This window comes from Cupressus sempervirens, chromosome 10 (genome assembly GCF_028749045.1).
Source record: "Cupressus sempervirens isolate cs-2001-9-10 chromosome 10, ASM2874904v1, whole genome shotgun sequence".
Taxonomy (NCBI): Eukaryota; Viridiplantae; Streptophyta; class Pinopsida; order Cupressales; family Cupressaceae; genus Cupressus; species Cupressus sempervirens.
This window is the reverse complement of record NC_143127.1, coordinates 913,890,516-913,907,325: the sequence shown is the minus strand read 5'-3', so window position 1 is coordinate 913,907,325 and position 16,810 is coordinate 913,890,516. Positions and strand designations below refer to the sequence as shown.

General features: G+C 34.0%; 1 protein-coding gene across 1 annotated transcript; it reads left to right on the top strand.

Moving 5' to 3' along the window:
* The first annotated feature begins 13,763 nt into the window (after window positions 1-13,763).
* Window positions 13,764-16,631, top strand: LOC149536964 (cysteine-rich receptor-like protein kinase 2). The gene is made up of 7 exons (XM_089806615.1): window positions 13,764-14,630; window positions 14,826-14,954; window positions 15,069-15,196; window positions 15,283-15,496; window positions 15,592-15,823; window positions 15,912-16,062; window positions 16,157-16,631. Exons 1-7 carry the CDS (start codon window positions 13,817-13,819, stop codon window positions 16,466-16,468), a joined length of 1,980 nt encoding a protein of 659 aa, XP_089662741.1. The 5' UTR covers window positions 13,764-13,816; the 3' UTR covers window positions 16,469-16,631.
* The last annotated feature ends 179 nt before the right edge of the window (window positions 16,632-16,810 follow it).

Below are 16,810 nucleotides of genomic sequence, written 5' to 3'. Positions count from 1 at the left end.
AAATAACTAAAGGAAATTTACAAAGATATTTTGTTAACTTGAAGATGGGTGATGAGATAAGTGAGAAGAAGCCTCGTATATCTATTAGATGGTGTACACACCCTCACATATTAGAGTACTTGTGGGAGCATTGGTGGATGACATTTGACCATCCACCATATGCTAATCATAAGGTGCCCATGTAATTTATTAAGAAATTATGGGAAAAGTTTGAATAGGGTTTCGAACCCAATTATTTTGATATAAAATCATTTTAGGGGTCGGTGGATGGATGCCTTAGGATAAGGGTGGGGAAAAGCTCAGTGATAATACAAGGAATCACTGACATCCTCAGTCTCTTGTTCCTCTTCCTGCACCAATTGTTCCAGTGTCTCTCCATCATCAAGTAGTATCATTTGCTCTTAGTTCATTGAGTGCTCTTTTAGGAAATTTAGTAGACCTATGGATGTAGGTGAGGGATATTCATCCCCTTGGACACATTTTTACTAGATGTGGGGATATATACAGACACCCCTCAAGTGATGCCAATGCATCACAAGATGCCCATCATGTTGAGCGTGGTGATTTTCATGATGAGGCATATGCTGCTCATGGTGATGCTAGTGATGATATAATTGATGTATCATTATTTGTTGACCTTCTTTGTAGGGAGGGACATAGTGAGGAGTACAGAGTAAAAAATTAATTAAAAATTATAAAGTACATTATTATTTACTTTCTACATATATGCATAATTGTATTAACCATATTAATGTATGTTGATTTTCAATTATTAGAGGATGGATGACACAGTTCCTCCTAAGAGACAATATAGTAATTTTTTGAGACCTTCATACATTGGCATCCCTCATATGATATGCACTTTGAATTAAACTTTAAAAAATGTACATTGGAACTCGAATTTAGTAACATGTGCTCATATATTATTTTTATCTAATTTTGTACGGATTGTCATCCATTACACAATTAGATGCTTGTATAGGTCTTGATCAATCCACCAATGAGGCACAACCTCAAATACCTATCATATGAAATTTTCAAGAAAAATGTTTTTTTACTATTTTTATGTACACATTGTTATTAATTTATCTTCAAATTTGATTCATGTATAATAATGTATGTTGGTTTTATGAATAGGGGATGAATCATAATTTTCCATCTATGCCTCAGTATAGTCTATTTTTGAGTCCTTCATCTTTTGACCATTTTAGACATCTCAATGCTTCTAGCAGTGAGGCTCAACCTCAAATACGTAATGTATGTACTTTTTCAAGATTGTTTTGTTGCATATGTATGCTTACTAACTCATATCTAAAAAAATGATCCATCATTGTGTTTTGTAATTGTAGGCCATTGGAGTACGTGATCATTGTGGTAGGATATCTCTAGACACATCTGTGACACTCACTAGTACTCAAGTATGAAATTTATAATTTTATTTCAAAAAATTAGTGTAAATTATGTACTTTGTAATTCATGTATATATAATTTTGACTCAAGCTTTATCTATCCAAGGTTTTAGGATGATGTCACCATGAGTGTTGGTGGGACTATAGGACTAAGCCAGATGGAGGTACAGACATCATCATTTGAGATCAGTATTGTTATTTATACATAGTTCATTATGATATTCATCAATTTTTTTAAAATTCTGTATTCTATTACAGGACCTCACCACTCCCACTTTGGTAGCTATGATAATACACCTCCTCCTATTATAGATGGACACCTATCTCACATGGTATTATTTTAAGTAAGTACTAGATATTTAATTTTATTTGCAAACTAGATTTTGAAACCCATTTCAATTAAGCATGTACATATTGTCTTCTCAAGATGGCACACAAGATGTGACATGTGATGTCCCAAAGGATGTGACACCCAATGTCCCACATGATGAGACACATCATGTTAGATAGGATGATCCATCTGAGTCCTCCTCACATGGAGTAAAGAGTACTATAGATCAGATAGATTAGGTTATTAGGCACCTTTACATTGTGTTTTTATGACACATATTGTTTATTATGATACACTTTGTATTAGGAAAATTATCTCTATTATATATATTTTTTGGTTTCATAGATCATGTTAGACCATGTTATATATTTTTACAACTTATCATGCTAGTGTATCTAGTATAGATTCTTATGTTATCATGTTGTAAGTATGAACTATTTTTTTTATTGTGACATATTTTATTCATGTTATGAAACATTTTGTTAGTATATGGTACGTGAACAATAATTTTAACAATTTTAAATTAAATATAGAAACATTAATTTAAACATGTTTGAATTAAAATTAATGGAAAAATATAGGAGGTCATTACTTGAATTGACAAAGAATTTAATATCAATTGCACACCATTAACATTAAAATAGAAGTGAACTCCTATATTTTATACAACTGAACTCATATATTTTTTAAAAAAAAGTGAAGTAATATATTTAAAACAAGTGAAGTCATATATATGTAACTCAATGTGAAGGACATAAATAGAAGTGAACTCTTATTTTTAAATATTTAAAACATGTTTCAAATTCAAAATAAAAATTTGGTTGAACACATTTTCTCAAATGAGGTCCTACAAAAATAAAACACAAATTGAAATGTTAGTAAAAGAATAAATTAATAAGACCTATCTGTATTTTGTAAATTTATGTTTAATGTATGTACTCACTATAATTTGTAGAGTGTTATATCTATTGATTAATGAAGAGTATTTGAAAAGAAGAGATAGAAAGATGAGCTAGTGATGTCGATGAGTGATGCAAAGTTAAATATCATGGAAATATAGTGGGCACTTGATAAGTTCGTCCTTGACAAGATAATGTGTTGTTTATTTAATATATGGAGTAAAGAAGAAAAATGAAATTGGTGTATGAAGCGAAATGATGAGAGTTTAGTTAAGATCTAAGCTTGATCGAGTATTAGCGTTGGTCAATCATTGAAGGAGCTAAAGTAGAAAATAAAGGAACTTAAGTAGAAGCCAAACAAAATAGTTGAAGTTAAGCAATAGTTATTGCTGAGAAAGTGTATGAGGGAAGGTTAGTAGAAAGAGCATACTAATGGCTAAGTGAGATAGTATAGTGTATGCTGAAAACCACAGTAATGACTAAGAATAAGAACATAGTGATTTTTGAGTGATAGAAAATGTTACAGTTTGTGAAAGAATCAAGTTTGAGGCTGACACAATTGAAATTTCAAATTAGTCAAAGACTGCATGGAAGATAAGGATTGATGAGATGGCATATTTAATGCATAAATAGATTTTGTAATGTGATCAAAGGAAAGGATTTGATCAAAAGTTTCTAGAAGTATCAAGAAGAAGGAGAAGAAAGTGATGGAAGGATTCGATGAATCTAACCCAACCCTAAGATCTACGGTAATGTTTAAGCATAAAAGGATTAAAATTACCTATTTAAGGAGGCATATGAGATGTTTTATAAGGTCAATTTGTTGTTGATTGGAAAATTTGTGAAGATAAGACTAGCAGAGAAGAAGTGTGAAGATTTTGATGAAGAGTGATTGCTTGAGGAGATGCCAAGAAAATCAGTGATGGAGATGTAACTGGAGGCTAGTAAATGAACCAACACATGAGAGAATGTAGATATAAATTTTCAAAGTGGTATTCTATAGATCAAACCTACTATTACATTCTAACCATGGTGATAGTCAAAATGTTTTAATCAAGGTTGACCTAACAGTCATTTTGTAAATTCTTTAATCAAGGTGACATTCTAATGGAATGATGTAAAGTCCTCTAGCAAGGTGACTCCTAACAAGATGATTAAATCCTTTAATAGGGTCACATTTAACTCTAGATGTTGTATAACCTTTAACAGGGTTGGCTCTTAACTAAGCTCACTTCAGAAGCATGAAAAATTGGTAGCATGTTACTTGGTAGTTTTTCCCAAATTTGGTTTCCACGTTAAATCCCAGTGTCAAAGTGTTATTTACATGTGTGGACATTGTTTATGCATGCTATTTTTTAAGTAGTTTATTTACTGGTAGTCGACACATAGAGAGTTAAGTAATTGTAGGAAAAGTTGATTTGCTAATGATATGTTATATAGACAAGGTTGCTTCATGAGATTGATTAAGCTATGTGAAATTGTTAAAAGTTGTTCATTGTTATTCACATGAGAATTGTTTTTGACATTTTTAGTTTTCTATTTTGTTTTTCTTTCTAGTGTTAAAAATTTGCAAGACTACATGTGTTGTTAAGCCTAATTTTGGAGACAAATTCAAGACTTAATATTGCACTCAATACTTGTTAAGTAAGCTTGAGAGTACATAATCAAGAATGATACCCTTTTAGAATTAGTAGACAATAAAAGAGATCTATTGTATCTCTTAGGAATTATTATTGAATAATTCAAGAGTTTATTTCTTAAGAACACATCTCAAAGCTACACCTTTCCTACAGTTACAAGGTATCTTGATGGATCCTGTCATGATTTAGGGTCTTCTACTTAAAAAAAACTATGTTCTAAAAATATCTATTCAAATTATGCATGAACAACATGATTTTATATGTAATCTTTAGGGGGTAGCTCTAAGGTAAGGTGTGTTTGGATCTTCTTAAGATCAATTGATTAGCCAGGATAATATTGGCATAATAACCATCCAATTGAATCTGATTGAATCAATAAATAATGTTTATTTCATTGTATCTTTCATGTATTTCAATAGAATGGTGAAACTTCCGTATTTGAGATACAAAATTTTGATTATGCCAAATCAAGTTTAAAGAATTCATCTCTTTGAAGATTTATTTTGGAGACAAGTTTTGGACTTGATATTACACTTAATATGGACTATTGTTGGGCAAGCTTCAAAGTATACAATAGAAAAGTATACCCATCCGTGGTCACCAGATAATGATACAAATTTATCATATCTCTTAAGGATAATTGTTGAATAATTCAAGATTATAATCAGAGAGTTGAGGACTAAAATATTAAGAACACCTGTCAAAGGTACACCTTTCTAAGGATCAAGAGCAGTTGGACAAAGCCCTTATTGGTTTGGTATCTCCTTCTTTAGAAGAATATTTTCTTTAAATATATATTCATATAAATGTAATCAAAATCTTTTGTTATATAAACCTTAAGGGGGATCCCCAAGCCAAGGTGTTTTTTGTGTCTTTAGGGTTAACATAATAAGGGAGGAATGTTGTCATAATAGCATTGATACCATAAGTATCTATTATTTACAAAGTAGTACATATTAGTTATATTGATACAATTATCAAACTGCATATACCTTTTGTATAAAATGAAAAAATTCATTGAGTAAAATATTGAAGCATTCACTAGTGTTTCCTCAATGTCAACTAAAGAACCCACTTTTTCTCCATTTAGTAAACTTCTTTGTGAAACTTAAATTGATTGATTCGACTTTGTCATGAAACATGATTTTTTCAAGAACATCCATATTTCCTCATAGTGGCGTGTATGCATTTTTTTTTGTATATTTTGAATTTTCAATCACTTAGTCTCCCTTGCTCACATATTGAACATTATTAATGTTCTTTGGAGGAGTCAAATCCATATAAATCTTTAAGGGCCCGTTTGGTTGCTAGAATAGGAATAGAAAAGTTGGAATACGTTTTCCATTTTTTGTTTGGTTTGTCACTTGGAATAGGGAATAGGAATACGTATTCCCATTTTGCCTCTAAAATGAGCTTATACCCATTCCAAAAAATACCTGTTATTGGAATAGCCATTCCTATTCTCAATATTACATGCCTATTCTCCATTCCTACGCCCCGTGACCAAACATGCCCTAAGTTCATGTTTCTTCCATGTGCCTATTTTTATCACACTATGTTTTATTGTGATCATCATTTCATTTCTCTTACAATTTATTTTATTTCCCATTTTTTTCTTTCATTAGCTTATTTTTCTTCTTGTACTATTTATTTTAGGAAACAAGATGTTATTTTTCACTTTTCTTACTCAAAATAATATAATGAGGGCTACCTCTCATTTATATTCTTATTTTTTTGTATTTGCAAAAGTCTCTTAAAGGGTAGAAATATCTCACAAATCATTTCATGAATATCTATCAATCTATAAAATTCTTATTAGTAGTTAAAGGGTCTTCTTTCTAATTTCATTAGTGCATACTTGTAGATATTGGCCTCACTCATGTTCATAGTAATGCAATGGAATAAATTTCTTCTGCATGACAAACAAGAGCTGCAGGGCAGCTTAGTTCCTACCAAGTGGGCAATTTTAAGAAATAGAAGAAGATAGAAAATAAAGTTAAGAAAGGATATGTAGAGACATGTGAGCATTGACAAAAGGTTGGATGAACATTTTTTATACAAGGAGTTTGATAAAAATAATTTTGGAAAAATGTTTGAAACAAGAGATGAAGCTTTGTCCACTTTGCCCATCAGATAGCTCATAAAACAAGTACAAGTAGCTTGGGGTTTCTACAACTTTTAAATGATGATCTTGAATCGTGATCTTTGTACATATGAAAGAATTGTGTTGTTGAACAAACACCAGATTGCTGCAAATGGTTTTCTTAACATAGTTATATATTTACAATAGGAATTGGGTTCATTGTCTTCATTTGTATAGACATTGTAAGAGCATTGAACATGAGAGATAGTTTTGTGCTAAGCACTCTCACAATCTAGTTCCTTACCATTCTTGGTAAGCACCAAAGTTCTTTATTGAAACTGTGATTTGATAGGGAGACTTTATTAAAGAGATTTATGATTGTATTGAAGAATTCAATGAATGCATTAGATTTTCCACATAAATACATGTCTTCACGTCTTCCATTGTCTGGTCACAGAGAACATTGATAAATAATAAGAAATATAATCCAGCGATAATAAAATTAGCAGGACTATTGAAAAAAAATGAATAATATTTACATCATAGACTGTATTTAGAGTTTACTTCGTCGAGTGAAATGAACTATTAGTTTCAATCAGGGGATCTCTTGCTTGGAGATTCTTTTGATTTGGTTCCAACAACTTCCAAGAGATCTATCATTATTACTCTCTTCCTAAAACCCCAAAAATAAAGATTAGCGAGAAAATTCAAGTAATGATCTACTTCTGTCAATAAGTCCTGGCACCAATACAAAATTTGGCTTGCCTCTTGGATTCTAGCAAAAAGCTGCTCAAATACACGAGGTCTTTGTTTGGGAATTTGTCTCCACTTGAATCACATGTTGGCCCCACATGCTATGTGTTTTTCCACTGCTTCTCTAGAAATAAGGATTGATAGAGCTAGATGGGTCATTTTACAAAATTGAATTAGCTAAGATGTTTGAATCCATGTGTTATTTGGCAAAACAACTCTTATAGTTTGTCCATATGTGCCCTGTGAAGAATTTTCAAAATTAGAAAACCAGCGTATCCTAAAGTTGAACACTAAAAGGAAATAAAATTTGAAGATATGTGAGCTTCGAAGATTAGTTTACAAGCACTAAATAGTACATGGGCATAAGCAAATATTGAGATATTCAATATTAAATTCTGCCAGTAAAATTATCTACCAATGGAAATCCAACCACCTCGAGAATTTCTCTCTGAATATAATGGATACGACAAAAGATAAAATCAGCTTTTCCAAAGATATTTCATGTACATACAGGTTACTCTAGTTGAATTTGTACATTTAAGTATAAGGCTGGTTTGAGAAAAAACAACAGAACTAAGGTGCAATTTCCATCCCACAAGAACATTAGCATGCTCATCTGATTGGAATTGTGTATCATTTTTGTCAATTTGTAAAGAATAACGTGCATATGGTAATATCGTCAGACTATTAAAAATGAGGGGAAATTTTTCTTATGATTGAACCGAACTACTATGTCTGTTGATTTGAGAAATTCTGAATAGTGAAGTGACTGAGTTTACCTTCTTTCTTTGTTCAGAATTAAAACATAGGTTAGTATTTACTAGGGTATATTGAAAATCATCCTAATAGTTTTTGACACATTATATCAACGACATTGCTAAAAAATTAAAATCAATAAATTTGATCAAAGAATAGCTTCCAACCAAGCCATTCCTTATTTGGGTGGAATTCATGCCTACTACAACATCAAAAGTGAATTGTTAGTCAATAACAATAATAGTATTTGGAGAGAGCATTTGGACAATCTGAGTGACGTTCTCTTCTGCTCTCATGGGCCTGATCCCAATCATTACCTACACTCATCATTCATAATATTACCTTAGAAAAGCCATGGGTAAAATTCAAAATGAAGAAGATACACATTATCTAGAATATGATCAACAAATGCTAAGCTTATTGAGAAGAACTTCAGTAAACATAAAGGCTTTGCCCACTATAGAATATGTAACTGCCCTATTTAAACTGTACACTCTCAGAACCAACAAGACTAATCAAAGCATGCTAGAAAGCAATAGTCAATAAATAAGACCATAAGAATGGAATCAAAGATTAAATGACGTACTTTTAAAGGGTGAAACATTAAATAAGATATATAAAATGTGCATAAATGACTATTCATGCAAAATAAACCAGAAAACATTACAATTTCAGTACAATTGATGCACAAGAATAGCTTAAAATTTGTGTTGGATGTGAAGTCCAACTGTCATGATTGTTCATTTCATATTCCTCTTGTTTGTCTCTTCGTCTTCTGTTGAAGATTGTTGCATAAATATAAGGGCAAAGCCCTGTGTATGTAAGTTGTAAGCTGCAATGACTGAATAATATACTTGCTCTACTCTCGGTGTGGACATAGCCACAGTTGTGATGAACCACGATAAATCATGTCTCTCTTTCTCTGTTTTGTGGTTTACAATTTATCTTTTAGATTTAACAATTGGTATCAGAGCATGTAAGATCATAGAGAGCAGAGCAGTCTATCAGAGCAAGGTATTGCTGTTCAAAATTCAGGGTTGAAATTTTGGGATGTTAGAGAAGCTGACTGAAGAGGAGGAGGAGGATCCCTTCAAGGATTGTGATCTTCTGGATGAGTATAAGAGGGCTAAATGGGGTTTCTTGGGGCTCTTTCCATGGCTTAGCCTTTTTGTAATTGTGGGCGCCTTTGTTTGCAGCCTAACGGTTGATTATCTGCAGAGGAGGATCGTGTGGGATCTACATCTATGGAAATGGTGCCTCCTAGTGCTTGTTCTATTTTTTGGGAGGCTCGTTTCTTGCTGGGTCATTCGTATTATTGTCTTCTTCATGGAGAGGAACTTTCTGCTGAGGAAGAGAGTCCTTTATTTCATGTATGGGTTGAGGAAAGCGGTGCAGAATTGTCTGTGGTTGGGGCTTATTCTTCTAGCCTGGCATTATCTCTTCGACAAAGGTAAAGAGGGCAGACCATGGTTGTGTAAAGGCAGTAAAGAAGGTTGTTGATATGAAGATGTAATGCTTGTTTTTATAGCTTTTGAAGGAGTTGGTGTTTATTCCAATGTGTTGTCTCCATAAATAATTTACTTGATTTCATGTGTGATGGAGATGGGTTTGCATAGTTTGTAAAATGTTTCTACTTAATTGTGATTGTTGTATTATAGTTTCAGTCTGCTAGAACCACAGAGAAGACAAGGTAAAATAAAAAATGTTTTTTCAACCAATAAATCTTTTTAGCCTGTTTAAGGAGATAGTTAAGGGAGACCTCTCAAAAATTTATTAGGAGATGTCAATTTTCATTATGCTTGGCCAGATTACGGAGAAATTGCAGCTTTAGTGTGATATTTGTTATCATTTTTATTATTTTTGATACCATGGAAAGTTCGCTGTCATCGTGCACTGGGAGTTTTAAAAAAATAAAAATAAAAATTGTTGTCATGAGATGTTTTCTTCCATGTGATTGGAGATGTATTGTCATGGTGAGATCTTGATTCTAGATTAAAGCGTTGACAAGATACAGGTTCTCATGGCAGGTTATGCTCTTTAGAGCATGAGGTTCTAAATTGTGGAGATCAAGTTGTCATATTGTGTTCCCAGGTTATGCAGACATGTAGTGGAAGTTTTGACAATTGATCTTAGTTAGTGCTCTTGGTATCGAGTACTTTGGCGGATTGACCATGGAGGTGCTCTTGAAAACTAAGAGGCTTGGGTGAGGCTACAGTTCTCTTGGTTTAGAGAACATTTGTTGAGACGGTTTCTCTTTGAAGGTTTCAGCATGAATTCCGAACAGCCTACACCTGTGGATGGGCATGAGTTCATTATAGACCTAGTGGAGATTGTTCTTGGAGAAGAGTCATTGAGACTTGGTGTATCCTAGAAGAGCATTCTCACTCCCCATGCTTGGTCTATTCGGTAGATTTATCTCCTTGTGCATTTAGGAGATGGTTGATATTATTCCTAATTTTTGGAATGTTTGGAGTTTGATCTTCTTGTTTATAGGAGCTTTCATTCATGGTGTTTGGGTATTGTAAATGCTCTCATATGGGGAGGTAAAGGAGATCATACTTGACACAGCTGGGCACTTGATGGTGTTGGTAGAAGGATGAGTTATGATTTGTGTTAGTGTTCCTTCCAAGAGTTTTTTGAGGTCGTCTATTGTTGTTGTACTTCATTGTTTTTTAACAACAATACGTGGTCTTTTCATGAGGACTTGGAAGATGTCATTTTGTAGCAGGTTGGTTGCGGTTCGCAGATCATCTCAAGTTAACACCATGCCTTCTATGTGCTGATTGGTAGATTGAGTCAACTTATAGTTGACATTGCTCATACAATTTAAATTTCTCTATAATGGTCTTCTAGTTTTTTGCACATCAATGGTTTTTTGGTGTGTTTTGTTGGAAGATGGTATATTTGGTGAGTTATTGTATGGGTTGGTTATGTGGTTATAAATCTAATGATGTTGTATGGATAGTTGGATGTGATTAGTGATTAGCTGTGGTTGTTATTCCAGCTACGAAGATTGTCTTTTTACAATTTCTTACCATGGGATTTGGTAAGGGAAAGCAGAGTTTAAGTGGGAGGATATTCAAATATGAGGTTGTTGCATGAGTTGAACTTCAAGTGTGAGATTGTTGGATGTGAAGTCCAACTCTCATGACTGTTCATTTCATATTCCTCTTGTTTGTCTCTTCGTCTTCTGTAGAAGATTATTGCATAAATATAAGGGAAAAGCCCTGTGTATGTAAGTTGTAAGCTGCAATGACTGAATAATATACTTTCTCTGATCCCGGTGTGGACGTAGCCATAGTTTTGGTGAACCACAATAGATCATGTCTCTCTTTCTCTATTTTGTGGTTTACAATTTATCTTTTGGATTTAACAATTTGTAGCTTGAATACAAATGTGTCACACTCACTAGATAAATGAGTTATTTAAATGGATATTGCATTCAAGCACTATAGAAAATAAAAAATAGAACATAAAATCTAAAGAAACACTTAATAGGAGAACATTGGGCAAAGATACCCATTATATACATAATAAAGCACTATCAAATCGTGGATACAATCGAATTCATATCACTAGATGAGACATTTACTTTATAACAAACTAATAATTAAGAAAAGAAACTTCATAAACTAATATCTTCCTCTGTTGGGTTAAAGAAATAAGATGAAAAGAGAGTTGAATAACAGAGGAAGAATAACAACCATTACCTTCCACTTCAGTCCATAACATATCATTGAAAAAATGTTTTAACCCTAATTCAATACATTACCTATGAGGAATTCGGGACGATTCCTCTAGTAGAGGTAGTGGAAACATAAACATTTTGATGGGTCGTCCCAAATTGCCCAGCATTTTTTGTCTTGGAGAAGATAAAGTTATTGTTGAGAATATCTGTAAGAGTGCATTCTCCCATCTCCACCGGTAGCAGTTTTCAAGATTTTCTTGTTTTTTGGGGCCTTTTATGTGGCTTCCATTGCATATGCATGGCCTCTATTTAAACGGGTGTCACTAGCTGTTGTTGTTTAATAATGGAAGACTCATATTTGTGCTCTTTTCGTCGTGCCTTCTCTTGCATAGAAATATGCAAAGCCTTTAATTTGGCCAATAAAAATCTGTCATCAACCATATTGTACAGGGATTTGTTAAAGTTTGAGCAACTCCAGCAAACAAATATTACAGAAAAATGTAGCAATGGAAAAATTAGGCGATATTATTGGTTGTGGAAGAACAGTCTAATCACTCTTTAATTATTAGCCTTAGCAATAGTTCTCTACCATGGTATGGCAGGAACTAATATAAAAATAAATTGAACAATCTCTTAAAATCACCTCACCCGCATATTACTGAGATACTCCAAATCACATAATAAATGCATAAGTTTGAAAGTAGTTTAGAAAATGTTTAGATCAAAGTAGAATTCTATTTAGAACATCAAAGTAGAATTTGATTTGAATAATCTATTGATTTAATGAATTTAAAGCTCCTACTCTCTCTATCCTTCCTATATAAAATTGAAATTCTTAAAAAAAAACGAAAATTAATTTTTTTAAGCCTATCCAAGTTTCTATCAAGGAAATTTTATCATTATTTCTTAACTTTCTAAGCGTTGCTTCATTCTCATCCACTTATTATCCACGTGGAGTCAATGATCTTTTCTTATCCCATCCTCTTGTAGCAAGAAAACAAAATTGGAAGTCACATTCAATCTTGTTGGGAGCTTTAGTAGTCAGTATTTTGAGAGAGAAAATCAGGCCTACATGGAACATCATGAGTCGATCGTGTGGTGGAAGAAGAGTCAAAGTCTTCACAAAGGTCTTGTGTTAGACTGTGATATTCACGTTCATGACGCCATGGTAAGAGAAAGATCATTTTTCGAACGTTGATGTTGATTTAGACAGGCACGGATGCAACTTCATGAGTCATGGTCAAGGTTTTCGTTCAACCGCACAATGCTCTATCCTCTCGTTGATTTTCATGAAGTTAAAAGATGCCATTGATGAATTTTAACTGGTTGTAATATTAAAGGCCCTGCATCTACCATGGCTGTGAAACAGAGGGTCCCATTATATACCTCAGATATTTCTATGTTTAACTGGATCAAGGAAGTCCAGCCGTGTAGAAATGGAGTTACGCCAAAACAAAAACGCACTGCAATTATTTTGATGTTCATTAGGTACATAGAATTCCAGACGTCATTTGTTTTCCTTCACATATGGTCACTGGTCGTCAGTGGTTGTTGGTCACTTTCCTCCCTTCCAATAATGGAGTCATGGTCTGTATGCAGGCCCATAAAGCTTACTTCCACATATTCTATAATCTCTAAGTTGGGGGTTGGCTAATCTCTAGACAAAATGTACTGGAGACAAAAAAACAGTCAAACATGGTTCTTTTTCAAATTTTCAAAAATTTTGTTATTTTTAATGACAAAATAAACAGATCATAAAAATCAAATGTTAAAAATTTCAAAAAACAACATTACTAATTTCATTATTACTAATTCATAGAAGCTTTGAATATTATTACACTTAATTCATATTTACATTATATTGATTAAATATTAATATTTCAAAAAAAAAATTAAATTATTGAGAAAGAAAATGACAATCGATATTTATTTTAAAACATAAAATAAAAGTATTAATGAGACCAAACGTGATAAAATACACATAATACTGACCGTCAAATTCCAGACCCAGATCCTAGTCATCAGTACATGGAAAAAGATAAATATGGCTGTTATGAAATAGCTTTTAAAACTATTTGACTCTGACAATTTACTTGGTTTATTGACTGAGCCGTCTTTCTTTGACTTGGAATGTAATAAACAATATCGTTGAAACGTGGAAACTACATAACTCACGTGCGATTTGAAAGTCTACAAAATGAGATCCAGTTTTTTGTGTTAACAATGCAAAAAGTTTGCCACTGAGAGCATCTCTCCAATGTCAAAGGGAAAATCCAGAGCCATGAGTGGAAGAGTCTGGTTATTGGAGAATACTGCAAGGCTGATTATCTTATTTCCCATATTACTAATATACCCCGTTAGAGCAGATCCGGAGAACAGGCTTATAGCTTTTGGATGCGCCACAGCCCCCTACAACAACGTTACAGTCTTTCAGAAAAATCTGAACACGGCTCTCGCATCCGTGGTAAAAGATGTCATTCCAAATGGGTTTTCAATAATAAGTGAGGTGGATGCAACAGATCTTGCAGATTCTGTATATGTTCTCGCGCAGTGCAGAAAAGACAAGTCTTCTTCTGACTGCGTTACCTGCATAAAGGCAGCTCAAAATCAAGTTCTCAGCTGTTTCAATCGAAGTTATTGCGGCGGCAGGGCAACCTACGACGGCTGTTATCTGCGTTTCGAGTACCTTAATTTTTATAATCAGTACACTGATACGGGAAATAAACAGGTGTGTGGTAGCACCACCAAGCCCACCTCCAATTCAGTTGCGGAAACTGGTCGAAGTTTGATAAGCGATCTTTGCACCGCAACTCCCGATACAAAAGATTATTTTGCTGCCCAGACGAGACAAGGCCCGTCTAATACCACAATCTATGGACTTGCCTCCTGTATTCGCTCCCTTCAAAAGGATTTCTGTCAAAAATGCCTGAGAATTGCTCAGACCAACATAAATAAGTGTTTCCCTGCCTCCGACGGACGGGCTACTGACGCCGGCTGCTACTTGCGATACGATACCAAACCCTTCTTCCCAAGCAATGCCACTGTTGAGCTCGCAAATTTCTTACACACGGGTTAGAGATTGTTTATATTCAATTAAACAGTTTCCAATTTTGTTAATGTTTTGGACTGCATCTTTCCTTAAAATAAGCAACTTTCAAGTTCAGAAATTAAATTTCAGAAAACTACCTGAATCGCTCTTGTTTAGAATTTCTGTCAGACATTTAGCCTAATTACGATTATTTTCTTCTCTTCATTTCGTTTTTCAGGCAAGGAGAACAAGGCGAGTTCAAGAGTGGGGATAATAATTGGTGCTGTGGGAGGGGTATTTGTATTTAGCCTCATAACTTGTCTCCTTTCCTTTGGGAAGCAGATAATGCGGTCAAGCCAGAAGAAAGGTAAATCCATATAAGCTACACCTAATATGTTATAGTAATTTAGACTCTGAAGCAACTCTTGCGACTCAATTCGATCCTGGCTATTCCTAATGTAACAAAGATATGGCCGAACAGCGGATATTGAAGGAGCCACGGAACTCCGTGGGCCAGAAGATTTCGACTTCAAGATACTTAAGAAGGCAACCAACAATTTTGATCAAGCAAATAAACTTGGACAAGGAGGGTTTGGCGAAGTATTTAAGGTATATTGTAATTTATTTTCTGTCCATATTGGCCTTCTGTTTTGATGCATTCAAATTACTCATCTTCTGTTACATGACATTTGCAGGGTACGTTGACAAACGGCAAAGTTGTGGCGGTAAAGAAGCTCACATTGGGACACTCTCCCCGTGCAATTTCGGAATTCGAAAGCGAAGTGAAACTCATTTCAAATGTCCATCACAAAAATCTTGTGCGTTTACTTGGATGTTGCAGACAAGGCCAAGAAAGACTCTTGATTTATGAGTACATGCCCAACAGCAGCCTTGACAGAATCTTATTCGGTTTGCTATTCCCTATCTTTCCTCTTTTTTATTCCTTCATCCTTTACAAACATGATCATGGGTTGTGAAATTGTTGTGAATTGCCCTTTATGCAGGTAAAAATAAAAGACTTTTGAGTTGGAAGGAAAGGGTCGAGATTATCGTGGGCACTGCTCGTGGACTGGCATATCTCCACGAGGAATTCCATGTCTGTATCATCCATCGTGACATTAAATCAAGTAATATATTGCTTGACGACAACTTTCAGGCAAAACTAGCAGATTTTGGGCTGGCAAGACTTCTTCCAAATGATAAAACTCACGTCAGCACAAAATTTGCAGGAACACTGTGAGAAAAATACTGACTTATCTAGTTATCTTTTCTAATCCGGAAGTTTTCAATAGAGATAGTAACACCATTTGTGGGGATTTTGCAGAGGATACACAGCTCCTGAATACGCTCACCGTGGGCAATTAACAGAGAAAGCTGACACCTACAGCTTTGGTGTTGTGGTTCTCGAAATTCTCAGTGGTCGAAAAAGCATTGACTTGAAGCAACCACCGGAGATGCAATATCTTCTTCAATGGGTATTTTAATTTTAACAATAGTCTTTGAATCCTTTAATCCCATCATTCTCCTCTCTAAGAATCTCAATCATTTTTCTTAAAATAATTATGGCAGGTTTGGAGTCTATACGAAGATAATAAGGTTTTAGAGTTGGTGGAAAGTGAGAAGCAGATGGAAGGGTATAGCGAAAAAGAGGTTTTGAGGGTGATAAATCTTGCGCTTCTGTGCATCCAAGCTTCTCCCAGACAAAGACCATCAATGTCTGAGGTTGTGACAATACTGTTAAGCAAGGATGAGATTGATTTTCAGAACCCTCTACAACCATCATTCGTAGACGTGGGCCACAATGAACGTAGAGGAAGTTCCAATTCTAGCACACCATCTCAATCAAACCCAACGATTTCAGTATCCCTTTATTCTCGTTAAAAGTGACTATTTCTCTTGTTGATGGACACATGGAGTTTAGCAAGCAAGGATGTATCAGTGGTTTCTAATCGATTATACAATCCCTCCTTCCTATTTTCAAATAGGATTTTATGATATTGCAATAATATTTTTCCCTTTCTCTATATGAAATAATTTTCAGAAAGTGTTGTGTAACAAATTGAAAGGTTTCATATAAGCTAAAATTAATTCTGCAAATATAATTTGTAATTGTATTAAAAAAAAAATTTGAAAGATTTTGACTTTCACATTGGAAATGAAAAACATGATGATGAAATGGATGAGAAATATGAAAAGAGCATGAAAAAAGAAATGAGAAAAGAG